Source organism: Centropristis striata, chromosome 3 (genome assembly GCF_030273125.1).
Source record: "Centropristis striata isolate RG_2023a ecotype Rhode Island chromosome 3, C.striata_1.0, whole genome shotgun sequence".
Classification (NCBI taxonomy): domain Eukaryota; kingdom Metazoa; phylum Chordata; class Actinopteri; order Perciformes; family Serranidae; genus Centropristis; species Centropristis striata.
Genome location: NC_081519.1, coordinates 1,215,528 through 1,229,386, shown reverse-complemented (window position 1 = coordinate 1,229,386; position 13,859 = coordinate 1,215,528). Strand labels below are relative to the sequence as shown.

The 13,859-nt window shown below is 41.5% G+C and overlaps 1 protein-coding gene across 1 annotated transcript in view; it reads right to left on the bottom strand.

The window, feature by feature from the left end:
- LOC131969113 (uncharacterized) overlaps window positions 1-11,938 on the bottom strand; it is a 41,856-nt gene extending 29,918 nt beyond the window's left edge. The window contains exons 1-8 of the mRNA XM_059330266.1: window positions 11,862-11,938; window positions 8,878-8,956; window positions 8,488-8,716; window positions 6,458-8,252; window positions 6,201-6,374; window positions 5,911-6,084; window positions 5,745-5,791; window positions 4,589-5,127 (exon numbers count right to left, since the gene is read on the bottom strand). Of these exons, the coding sequence (XP_059186249.1) occupies window positions 4,589-5,127; window positions 5,745-5,791; window positions 5,911-6,084; window positions 6,201-6,374; window positions 6,458-8,252; window positions 8,488-8,716; window positions 8,878-8,956; window positions 11,862-11,929 (3,105 nt within the window). The 5' untranslated portion in view covers window positions 11,930-11,938. The remainder of the gene's footprint in view (window positions 1-4,588; window positions 5,128-5,744; window positions 5,792-5,910; window positions 6,085-6,200; window positions 6,375-6,457; window positions 8,253-8,487; window positions 8,717-8,877; window positions 8,957-11,861) is intronic.
- Between the last annotated feature and the right edge of the window lie 1,921 nt (window positions 11,939-13,859).

Below are 13,859 nucleotides of genomic sequence, written 5' to 3'. Positions count from 1 at the left end.
AGGGAGTATTTTGTCAACATGGTCTCACAGGAATCCGTGAAATAGCCACGGATTTGCTTCACTCAAAATCCGTGGAATAGCCACGGAATCACTCAAATTTCCGTGAAACTGACACGGATTTGGCTACAATGCAAGTTAATGACAGTCACATCCCGTGGCTATTCCAACATACAAAGTGATTATGTACATTCACTGAGTGAATATTTAGAAAATAAAACATATATTTCTCGCTAGAAATGTGATCAAAATCCATTTTTATGCAGAAAAAGTCAAAATATTGATTTTTTCACTATAAATGAGAGAACTGTCCGCCATGTTTTTTGTTCTTACCGCCGGGACCTTGAAAGTCACGTGACTTGGAACAAACCAATAGGAAAAAATATCCATGGAATAGCCACGGGATATTTCGGGTAATTTTACATCATGTTTTTGGTAATTTTAAATTTTTTGGTGATTTTACATGTTTTTTTGGATAATTTTACATATTTTGGGATACTTTAAGATCTCTTTTTGTAATTTTAAATCTTTTTTGTAATTTAACATTTTTTTGGTGATTTTACATCTTTTGGGGATAATTTTACATCTTTTTTTGGTAATTTTACATCTTTTTTGGGGTAATTTTATATTTTTTGTTAGTTTCACATATTTTGGGGGGTAATTTAAAAAAAAAACATTTTGGTAATTTGTACATACACGCCACCAACACGTCATGTTCTCTGTTAAATTACTGCTGAAACAAAACATTTCCTGCTGTTGCTGCTTCGCCTTTCTAACAGCAAGCTAAGAGTCTTTTATTAGCCATGTTCCTATTTATTTCAAAGTGAATTTTAAGCAAAATCTTGGATAAGGATGAATAAAATCTACATCTCAATTTGTGCAGCCCAGGGTGAATCTGTAGCCGTGTTTCCACTAAAGTTGAAGCAAATTTTGAAGCAAATGTGCATTAAAGAAAATGTGAATTAGAGACTTTTCCATCAACTGCATAAACATACTTTGGTAAGAAGATGGCAGTGTAATGCAGTAATCTCAGACAGTGGAAAGAGCTTCTTCTTCTTCTTCTTCTTCTTCTTCTTCTTCTTCTTCTTCTTCTTTTGTTTTTTCCGGCAGAACGGAAACAACTGATCAGTTAAATGTCAGAAGGCATTTGGAAAACGTGTAACGCCCATTTAGCATTTAAACTATATTTTAAAAAAAGACAAAAGAACACCTCAAGCAAGACTAAAAACTTTTATCTGCATTTTCAAAAGTTTTATCGGTAACACTTTACATAACGATCATTTATAAATGATAAACAGATAGTTTATTAATGTTTAATCAACATTCATAAACCGTTTATAGGCCATTTAGAATGGTAAATACATAATGTATTACTGTTTAACTCACTAAATCATTTATAAATGGGATAGAGAGAAATAAAAAAAAAACATCAGCTCAGGATGAAAAACAGTCGAGGCGCCGACCGTAATCGATCAAAGAGACGCAAATAAATGAGTAGAAATTAAGTGTAAAATTAAAAGAGTGAGAGGAGTTCGCTTCACTTTTAAACACTGGGTGTGTGGATCCGAGTGTGTGTGTGTACTTGTACTTCCTACATAGTGAGGACCGCTAAACAGATTTAACCAACAGAGTGAGGACATTTTTGGGAAGTGAGGACATTTTGGCTGGTCCTCACTTCTAGGCCTGTTTAAGGGTAAATACTTTGCTTTAAGGTCCAGGATACAATTGTAGGTGTGTGTGTTTGTGAATACTTGTACTTCCTACATAGTGAGGACCGCTATTTAACCAACAGAGTGAGGACATTTATGGGAAGTGTGGACATTTTTGCCAGTCCTCAGTTCTAGGCCTGACTTTGCTTTAAGGTCCAGGATACAATTGTGTGTGTGTGTGTGTGTGTGTGTGTACTTGTACTTGTACTTCCTGCATAAAGAGGATCGCTAAACGTATTCATCCAACAGAGTGACGACATTTTAGGGATAGTGAGGACATTTTGGCTGGTCCTCACTTCTAGGCCTGACTTTGCTTAAAGGTCCAGGATACAATTGTGGGTGTGTTGGTGTGTGTGTGTGTGTGTGTGTGTGTGTGTGTGTGTGTGTGTGCTTGTACTTCCTACAAAGTGAGGACCGCTAAACATATTCAACCAACAGAGCGAGGACATTTTTGGGAAGTGAGGACATTTTGGCCGGTCCTCACTTCTAGGCCTGTTTGAGGGTAAAGACTTTGCTTTAAGGTCCAGGATACAATTGTGGGTGTGTGTGTGTGTGTGTGTGTGTGTGTGTGTGTGTGTGTGTGTGTGTGTGCTTGTACTTCCTACATAGTGAGGACCGCTAAATGTATTTAACCAGCAGAATGAGGACATTTTAGGGAAGTGAGGACATTTTGGCCGGTCCTCACTTCTAGACCTGTTTGAGGGTAAAGACTTTGCTTTAAGGTCCAGGATACAATTGTGGGTGTGTGTGTTTGTGAATACTTGTACTTCCTACATAGTGAGGACCGCTATTTAACCAACATAGTGACGACATTTAAGGGGAAGTGAGGAAATTTTGGCCGGTCCTCACTTCTAGGCCTGTTTGAGGGTAAATACTTTGCTTTGAGGTCCAGGATACAATTGTAGGTGTGTGTGTTTGTGAATACTTGTACTTCCTACATAGTGAGGACCGCTATTTAACCAACAGAGTGAGGACATTTATGGGAAGTGTGGACATTTTTGCCAGTCCTCAGTTCTAGGCCTGACTTTGCTTTAAGGTCCAGGATACAATTGTGGGTGGGTGTGTGTGTGTGTGTGTGTGTGTGTGTGTGCTTGTACTTCCTACATAATGAGGACCGCTAAACATATTCAACCAACAGAGTAAGGACATTTTTGGGAAGTGTGGACATTTTGACCGGACCTCACTTCTAGGCCTGTTTGAGGGTAAATACTTTGCTTTTAGGTCCAGGATACAATTGTAGGTGTGTGTGTGTATACTTGTACTTCCTACATAGTGAGGACCGGGTGACGTGAGGACATTTTTGGGAAGTGAGGACATTTTGGCAGTTCCTCATTTTTATGCATGATCATTACTAGTTCGACTTATTGTTTGATATATAAAATGGACACAATAGTTTTTTTCAGGACTCGATCTATTGTCATTTACATGCGTGTTTGTTTACATAAGCCATCAACATTTTGGCCAATCGTGCTGCTTCTTTACCTCCCATGTCACTCAGCCTGCTCTGTGCAGGAGGCAGGGCTCACACAAACACACACACACACACACACACACACACACACACACACAGTGCAGACACTAGCCAGCTGAAGCACAGTGAGTGTGTTACTCAAAGCTAAATTTCCCGACGGCTGCACAACTCCAGAAAGTTTGGTGGAATAAATGGAATTGGTTTAAAAGCCGTTGTGGTGTGGGAACATTTTTTCAGATTCCAGCCGAATGAGCGAGCAGAACCCAGTAACGTCAACCTGCTGGTATGAGAACAGTGGCAATGCAAACTGGCAATACAACAAACCTGGAAATGTTTTTTTTTTTTTTGAGTAATATTTTTATTGCATGTTCCAATATAGACAAAAACAACAAACAACAAACTGTGGCCACAAAAAAACAAATATCCAACTACTTATTATGCAATACAGACAATACAATGAAAATGCTCGGTCCCATTACAATTATATACATCTAAATATATACATCTGGGAAAAAAAGAGTAGTAAGTAGTAAAAAAAACTATTTTTACAATAATCTCAATTTCCATTTCGAGAGAAAATTATGTATTTTGAAAGGAAAAAAATATATATATTAAAAATAATAATAATTATACGTAAAGTAATGTCCTGCCTTATAACCCAAAAACATCAGTTAGCCTGTTTCCCTTATTGCCATCTACCATCCCATTTAAATTCAATAGTTGTGAGTGTTGAAGAAGGGTGCCCAGATGAAGTCAAATATCACTTTGCCAGCCCCCAATTGTTGGAGGTGCATTATCAATCCATCTGAGCAATATATTCTTTCAAGCAGCAAATGTGAGAATACTGAGCAGCTTTGATCTCTAATGAGACCCTTTAAGATGAGGACTGGGTAAACCGAGAAGCAGAACCTGTGGATCACTTGACATTTGAAACACAAACGCTAGCCCGCTAGCCTGTATCAATCACATTGCAGTTAAACAAATCAAATAAATGAATGATACACGTTTTAGTTGGTCTCTCTCAATAGCACTGAGTTGGTCTTGTTGGTCAGATAATAATAACCCTAACGTTTTACAGTCAACCCTATTTTGGTGCAAAATACAGACATAAAAGTAGCACAGTCAATGTCAGCAAATATGAACACGATTACATAAACAAAAGATGGCACTCAAGATGAAGTGTATAGACAGCATAGTGAGCATTTATAAGCATTGAACAAAAAAGAAAAAAGATATACTTAAAGTGTTTCCAGTGAAACAAGGAAAATGTTGATCATCATCACGGACAAATGAAAGTTTTGTGTTTGAGTCTGAGACAGATCTGCTTTACATTGCAGGTTGTGAGTGATGGTGAGCAGACTGAAATGATTTCACTCAGCAGAGTTTCTGTCCACAGAAGAGAGTCTCAGACCTGCAGAGGACACAGAGACACTGAAGAACCAGGTGACCAGATCCTGAACCCAGGATAAAGAGGTTCAGTGAATGTGGTGTTGAAGGTGTGGAGGTGGATCAGTGAGTCAGAGGAGACTCTGTAGAAGGACAGAGAGCCAGCAGGACAGTCCACATACACTGCTACTCTACCAGAGGAGGAGGAGGAGGAGGAGGAGGAGAGGTCTGTTCTAATGTTATTGTGGCAGACAAAGTAATCTTCATCAGAGCACCTCAGACTCCAGGACTGATCATTCCCTCCAAACACAAAGTCATAACTGTCTCTTCCCCTGCCAATTCCCCTGTAACACACTGAGATATCAACTTTTCCTCTCCACTCAACCTCCCAGTAACAGCGACCAGTCCGACCAATTCTACACAGCACCTGAGGATACCAGTCAAATCTGTCTGGATGATCAGGATATGGCTGATCCTCCTCCACACGTGTCACCTTCGTGTTGCTGTCAGACAGTTTGAGTTTTCTGTTTGCTGCGTTTGTGTCCAGTTCCAGTTTACAGACATCTGATGGAGAGAACAAGACACAAAACAGCAGCAGGTTATCATCTGTTGATTTTATTAACAACTTTACTGACAATTAGTGAAAGAATATCATTCAAACTTTCACAATTTAACAGTAAGTTAACATGTGAGTCAACATGTCATACCTCACACACAATTACAATATTTCATGTCTTTACTGACCACATCATCACACATCACAACATTAATAGTGCGGGTGGAAATAGTAAGTGAATCCTTGGACTTAATAACTGGTCCAACCTCCTTTGGCAGCAATAACCTAAACCAAATGCTTCTGGTAGCTGCTGATCAGACCTGCACAACGTTCAGAAGGAATTTTGGACATTCTTCCTGACAGAACTGCTTCAGCTCAGTCATAATCTTAGGTTAACTGGACGTAAAAGTACCAGGAAACAAAGTCCGCTTTATGTTGGCTGCACTGTTCATGAAATGTATTTATTAGTTTTGTTGGATCACTGTGTTCCCTTTCTTTGTGTTTGTGGATTTTAAATGGATTGATTGAATTCTAACATCTTTCCAGCCACACTGACTGAAAACAGAATGTGAAATCTGCTGTAACATGTGCAGAGTTCTAATGAATTAAGCTGAAACACACTCACACTTCCTCAGACCAGGTTTCAACCACTGCAGTCCACTATGGTCCATCCTGTAGGAAGAGACACAGACACATTCGACTTCATATCATCATTGAATGTGAACCAGAGACACTCAGTTAGAGACAGAGACAGAGTGAGAGCTGCTGTGTGTCCACCTGCCTGTCCATACCTGAGAGTTTTCAGTCTCCAGTGTGGATCCATCAGTCCAGCAGACAGACACTTCTCTCCTGAGTCTCCTGGATGATTGTATCTCAGGTCCAGCTCTTTCAGATGGGAGGGGTTGGAGCTCAGAGCTGAGGCCAGCGAAGCACAGCCTTCCTCTGTGATCATACAGCCTGACAGACTAAACACACACACACACACAGTAAGCGTAAACCTTGCTAGATGTTCATAACTGTAACACTAATGGAGCTCAAAATAAAACAGCTGTAAGCTTCTAAAAAACAGTTGAATTCTGACCTGAGAGTTTCCAGTCTGCAGTGCGGACTCTTCAGTCCAGCAGAAAAATGCTGCACTCCTGAATCCTGCAGTTCGTTGTTACTCAGGTCCAGGTGTCTCAGACTAGAGGACTGGGAGCTGAGGACTGAGGACAGAGCTTCACAGCTTCTCTCTGAGAGCATACAGGCACCAAGCCTGGAAAAGGAATCAGCAAAACATGATAACAAATGCAAACAATGGAAACTACATTTAATCTGGATAGTTATGTGTGCACCTACAGAGCTTTGTTGGAGACTTTGACCAGCGGCAGCAGCCTGAGAAGAGCCTCCTCTGAAGCAGAGTATTTCTTCAGGTCAAACACGTCCAGATCTGTTTCTGATGACAGTAAGATGAAGACCAGAGCTGACCAGTGAGCAGGAGACAGTTTATCTGTGGAGAGACTTCCTGATCTCATGGACTGTTGGATCTGCTCCACTAGAGAATGGTCATTCAGTTCATTCAGACAGTGGAACAGGTTGATGCTTCTCTCTACATACAGATCCCCACTGATCTTCTTCTTGATGTATTCAACTGTTTTCTGATTGGTCTTTGAGTTACTTCCTGTTTGTCTCAGCAGGCCTCTGAGGAGAGTTTGATTGGTCTCCAGAGAAAGACCCAGGAGGAAGCGGAGGAACAAGTCCAGATGTCCATTTGGACTCTGTAAGGCCTTGTCAACAGCACTCTGGTAGAGACGTGTTGGTTCAGGTTTGTTTAGTAGTAGGATAAACCAGTTGGAGGTTGTTTGTTTTTCTTCCATCAGATTGACTCCAGAGTTGAAGAAGGTCAGATGGACATGAAGAGCAGCCAGAAACTCCTGAACACTCAGATGGACAAAGCAGAACACCCTGTCCTGGTACAGTCCTCTCTCCTCTCTAAAGACCTGTGTAAACACTCCTGAATACACTGAGGCTGCTGTGATATCGATGCCACACTCTGTCAGGTCTGAGTCATAGAAGATCAGGTTCCCTTTCTGCAGCTGATCAAAAGCAAGTTTTCCCAGAGACTCGATCATCTTCCTGCTCTCTGGACTCCAGTGTGGATCCGTCTCAGCTCCTCCATCATATTTGATGTTCTTTATTTTGGACTGAACCACCAGGAAGTGGATGTACATCTCAGTCTGGGTCTTGGGCAGCTCTCCTCCCTCTCTGGTTTTCATCAGCTCCTCCAGAACTCCAGCAGAGATCCAGCAGAAGACTGGGATGTGGCACATGATGTGGAGGCTTCGTGATGTCTTGATGTGGGAGATGATCCTGCCGGCCTGCTCCTCATCTCTGAATCTCTTCCTGAAGTACTCCTCCTTCTGTGGGTCAGTGAACCCTCTGACCTCTGTCACCATGTCAACGCAGTCAGCAGGGATCTGATTGGCTGCTGCAGGTCGTGTGGTTATCCAGAGGCGAGCAGAGGGAAGCAGTTTCCCCCTGATGAGGTTTGTCAGCAGCACATCCACTGAGGTGGACTCTGTGACATCAGTCAGGGTCTCAGTGTTGTTGAAGTCCAGAGGAAGTCGACACTCATCCAGACCGTCAAAGATGAACATAACATCAAACTCTTCAAACCGTGCTTCTTTGGTTTCAGGGAAGAAGTGATGAACAAGTTCCACCAAGCTGAACTTTTTCTCTTTCAGCACATTCAACTCTCTGAAAGTGAATGGAAATGTGAAGTGGGTGTCCTGGTTGGTTTTGTCTTCAGCCCAGTCCAGAGTGAACTTCTGTGTTAAGACTGTTTTCCCAATGCCAGCCACTCCCTTTGTCAGCACTGTTCTGATTGGTTCATGTCTTCCTGGTGAGGCTTTAAAGATGTCTTCTCGTCTGATTGTTGTTTCTGGTCTGGCTGGTTTCCTGGATGCTGTTTCAATCTGTCTGACCTCATGTTCCTTATTGACCTCTGCAGTCCCTCCCTCTATGATGTAGAGCTCTGTGTAGATCTGATTCAGAAGGGTTGGGTTTCCTGCTTTAGAAACCCCCTCAAACACACACTGGAACTTCTTCTTCAAGTTAGACTTCAGGCTGCGTCGGCCCACTGCAGCACGAGTTCCTGAATGAACAAACAACAGATGAAATCAGTGAGTGCATCCTTTAATGCAACATGTGAGTGTGACTGTAGAGTTTTTGCTCCTCGGACAGTTTTATTTGGCTCATCAGGACAAACAGCTTGTGATCTGATACAGATGTGTTCAGTATATGCACTGCAGAAATTGGAAATGTAAACATTGCCTATGTTGCTTCCATTTCATCTTTTATCATATTAAATCTTAGAGAATTCCACTTACTGCTCTGCAGACAGTCAGCCAGCTCCTCCTGCTTCATTCTTCTCAGGAAGTGAAGTGTGATCTTCAGAAACTCCACTCTGCTTCTCCTCCTCTGCTCCTCATCCTCACCCTCCAACTCCTCCTCATCCTCCCTCTGACTCTCTAAGCATTCTGGGTAATCTGGACTCAGAACCTTCTGCATCTTCTTCAGCTCGTTCTTCACAAAAGTGACGATGTCCTCCTCCAGCAGCTGGAACAGAATATTATATAAACAACACAATCAAACGAAAATCCCAGAAGCAAACATAGCTCCATGTTGGGCAGACTAACAGTCCATTTGTCTAAACAGTGCAGCATGGAAATGATTGTGACCAGAATAGGTGTAAAAGTAGCTGTTGTACATGTACAGACCCTAAATATGGAATCCAGGTGCGTTTGATGCTGCTGGGCAGAGTGACCACTGGGAACCTCTGAGCTCTCCTGGTCCACTCTGTGGAGGAATCATGAAGATTGAGCTCACATTACGTCCGTAAAGATCCATGAGGAGATGTAAGGAGGTGAACAGTGAATCAGATGACTCTGATCCCAATGAGAATTAACAGCTCAGTCTGCAGCTTTTTGTAGCTTTCAGCTCACTTGTTTCTTCACCAGTCAATTGAGTCCCAACAGCTCTCATCAACCCTCCATCATATAACTCTCCCTCAATGTTCACTGCTGAAGTGCCCTAGAGCAAGACACCCAAAACCTCCAGCTGCTCTAGTGGAGCTGCTCAGTGTCACACTGGTTGTACTGGGCAGATCCCAGTGTGAATGTGTTTGACTTAGACTTTTGGTGCTTTGAGAACTTCATCTGAGCCAGTAAAGGTTTAGAAACTGGAGATCTCACAACTAAGAGTCGGATTGAAAAACACATGATTTTTGTCTTTTATCAAACCTCACCTTTGATCAACATAGTGGCGTTCATCTTTGAAGAAAAAAGGAGTACCCTTAGACTGGCCACTCTTCATGGACACAGAGCTGGGTTCAGGTTTTTCGATTTTCCTCCTGATAGAAAAACAAGATAAATTCTGCTCTGAACCTACAAGAAACAACACGGCTTGCATCATTCATAATCAATATTCTATTTGGACATGTTTAGTGTTATTTGAGCCCCTTAGACGGGCCATCTGAACATTTTGTCCCAATTTTTGTATCTGAGAGGTTGTAGTAGATCCAGTTTTCAAGCTACTCGTTCTGCTGATCCAACTGAGAATCAACAGCTCAGTCTGCAGCTTTTTATCGCTTTCAGCTCACTGTTTTCTGCACCAGTCAGTTTGGTTTAGTCCCAAAAGCACTCATCAACCCTCCATATTAATCTCCATGACTGTTCACTGCTGTAGTCCTCATGAGCAAGACACCTAGAACCTCACAACCCCAGAACTTCATCTGTGTCAGTAAAGGTTTAGAAACTGGAGATCTCACAACTAAGAGTTGGATGAAAAACACATGATTTTGTCTTTTATCAAACCTCACCTTTGATCAACATAGTGGCGTTCATCTTTAAAGAAAAAAGGAGTACCCTTGGACTGGTCACTCTTCATGGACACAGAGCTGGGTTCAGGTTTTTCGATTTTCCTCCTGATAGAAAAACAAGATAAATTTTGCTCTGAACCTACAAGAAACAACACGGCTTGCATCATTCATAATCAATATTCTATTTGGACATGTTTAGTGTTATTTGAGCCCCTTAGACGGGCCATCTGAACTTTCGTCCCCATTTTTGTATCTAAGAGGTTGAAGTAGATCCAGTTTCCAAGCTACTCGTTCTGCTGATCTAACTGAGAATCAACCGCTCACTCTGCAGCTTTTTGTCGCTTTCAGCTCACTGTTTTCTTCACCAGTCAGTTTGGTTTAGTCCCAACAGCTCTCATCAACCCTCCATAATATAACTCTCCCTCCCTCTTCACTGCTGAATTGCCCTAGAGCAAGACACCCAGAACCTCCAGCTGCTCCATTGGAGCTGCTTGGTGTCACACTGGTTGTACTGGGCAGATCCCAGAGTGAATGTGTTTGACTTAGACTTTTGGTGCTTTGAGAACTTCATCTGAGCCAGTAAAGGTTTAGAAACTGGAGATCTCACAACTATGAGTCGGATTGAAAAACACATGATTTTTGTCCTTTATCAAACCTCACCTTTGATCAACATAGTGGCGTTCATCTTTGAAGAAAAAAGGAGTACCCTTAGACTGATCACTCTTCATGGACACACAGCTGGGTTCAGGTTTTTCCAGTTTTCTCCTAATATAAAAACAAGATAAATTCTGCTCTGAACCTACAAGAAACAACACGGCTTGCATCATTCATAATCAATATTCTATTTGGACATGTTTAGTGTTATTTGAGCCCCTTAGACGGGCCATCTGAACATTTTGTCCCAATTTTTGTATCTGAGAGGTTGTAGTAGATCCAGTTTTCAAGCTACTCGTTCTGCTGATCCAACTGAGAATCAACAGCTCAGTCTGCAGCTTTTTATCGCTTTCAGCTCACTGTTTTCTGCACCAGTCAGTTTGGTTTAGTCCCAAAAGCACTCATCAACCCTCCATATTAATCTCCATGACTGTTCACTGCTGTAGTCCTCATGAGCAAGACACCTAGAACCTCACAACCCCAGAACTTCATCTGTGTCAGTAAAGGTTTAGAAACTGGAGATCTCACAACTAAGAGTTGGATGAAAAACACATGATTTTGTCTTTTATCAAACCTCACCTTTGATCAACATAGTGGCGTTCATCTTTGAAGAAAAAAGGAGTACCCTTGGACTGGTCACTCTTCATGAACACACAGCTGGGTTCAGGTTTTTCGATTTTCCTCCTGATAGAAAAACAAGATAAATTTTGCTCTGAATCTACAAGAAACAACACGGCTTGCATGATTCCTAATCAATATGCTATTTAGACATGTTTTAGTTTTATTTGAACCCTTTAGAAGGGCCATCTGAACTTTCGTCCCCATTTTTGTATCTAAGAGGTTGTAGTAGATCCAGTTTCCAAGCTACTCGTTCTGCTGATCTAACTGAGAATCAACCGCTCACTCTGCAGCTTTTTGTAGCTTTCAGCTCACTTGTTTCTTCACCAGTCAATTGGGTCCCAACAGCTCTCATCAACCCTCCATATAACTCTCCCTCACTGTTCACTGCTGAAGAGCCCTAGAGCAAGACACCCAGAACCTCCAGCTGCTCCATTGGAGCTGCTTGGTGTCACACTGGTTGTACTGGGCAGATCCCAGTGTGAATGTGTTTGACTTAGACTTTTGGTGCTTTGAGAACTTCATCTGAACCAGTAAAGGTTTAGAAACTGGAGATCTCACAACTAATAGTCGGATGAAAAACACATGATTTTGTCTTTTATCAAACCTCACCTTTGATCAACATAGTGGCGTTCATCTTTGAAGAAAAAAGGAGTACCCATAGACTTGTCACTCTTCATGGACACACAGCTGGGTTCAGGTTTTTTTATTTTCCTCCTGGTAGAAAAACAAGATAAATTCTGCTCTGAATCTACAATAAACAACACAGCTTGCATGATTCCTAATCAATATGCTATTTAGACATGTTTTAGTTTTATTTGAACCTTTTAGGCGGGCCATCTGAACCTTTCGTCCCCATTTTTGTATCTAAGAGGTTGTAGTAGATCCAGTTTTCAAGTTACTCGTTCTGCTGATCTGAGAATCAACAGCTCAGTCTGCAGCTTTTTGTCGCTTTCAGCTCACTGTTTTCTGCACCAGTCAGTTTGGTTTAGTCCCAAAAGCTCTCATCAACCCTCCATATAACTCTCCCTCACTGTTCACTGCTGAAGAGCCCTAGAGCAAGACACCCAGAACCTCCAGCTGCTCCAGTGGAGCTGTTTGGTGTCACACTGGTTGTACTGGGCAGATCCCAGTGTGAATGTGTTTGACTTATATTAGACTTTTGGTGCTTTGAGAACTTCATCTGAGCCAGTAAAGGTTTAGAAACTGGAGATCTCACAACTAATAGTTGGATTGAAAAACACATGATTTTGTCTTTTATCAAACCTTACCTTTGATCAACAGAGTGGCGTTCATCTTTGAAGAAAAAAGGAGTACCCATAGACTTGTCACTCTTCATGGACACACAGCTGGGTTCAGGTTTTTCCAGTTTTCTCCTAATAGAATCACAAGATAAATTCAGCCAGAAAGGTACAGTGCAGTAACCTTTTCTACAAATCATGATCATCATTTAGTTTAGACACTCCTCAATGTATAGTTTAAAACTGTATATAAGGAGAGAACACTATGTATACATTCAGTAGTTGAGTGTCTGATGTGAATAATGATGGTGGAGTGATTTGAGTGCCGAGCTCTGACATGAAGAGTCCTGGGGCCTTATGTATCAAAGTGCGTACGCACAAAAACATTGCATACGCTGTTCCCACACACGGCACATGATGAAAAGTGAACTTGCGTTGAGAATATGCGGTGCACCGCAAACTTTTGTATGGCAGAAACTACTGTCTTTTACGCTCTATTTAAAATGTGGTTGTTGGGTTTTTTTTACATCAAAACTAAAACTACACCAACTGCCATTGTGTTCACAGTTTATAGCTCTCTGACAATGGAGGAAAATCTCCATGATTTTTATCATCTATTATTATATTTTATATTTCACCTGCATACTGCTGCTTACTTGTGCAATAATAGTATGTTGAAGTCTGTATATTTTTAAGTCTGTTTATTTTTTAAGATTGTATATTTTCTTGAGTCTATATATTTTTGCTATTTCCACTATTTTAATATTTACTGAATTTCCCTCCAGGGATCAATAAAGTATTTCTGATTCTGATCAATATGGAGCGCAATATAAACCTAGTGAAACAAATTCTTCACAGATAACATGCCTAAATCACTGTGTCAAAGTCCCGATCACTGACTGTTTCCTCTTTGGTTTAACATGGTGCACAGCAATTCATGACGCACAGATACCTCTCTCCCCTGAGAAAAAACATGTGTGGGAAATCCTTTCAGAATGAGTCAGGTGTGGTGCATATTTGATCCCGCAGGTGATGATTAATTAGGAAAAAGGTACAGGCAAAGTGTGGCGTATAAACTGATGCGTAAAAATGATTTTGGCATGCGTTACGCAAAGGCTGCTCTGTTGGCTCTGGATAACAGAGACAACGGTAGATCTTAGACGGACCGAGAGTTTAGGGACACTTCTGCCATGGTGTGGATCTCTGTGACACCTTATTGCTGATCCAAGACGTTGAATTGCCATTGTTTCTAGATAATCAGCGGGTATGCCGGCGGATTTATAGTCATTTGTATGTCATCTGCGTATTCATTTGCTGGAGGAGCCGGGGCGTGGTTGGTGGCACGTGCATGTGCGCTCAGTTCCACGCT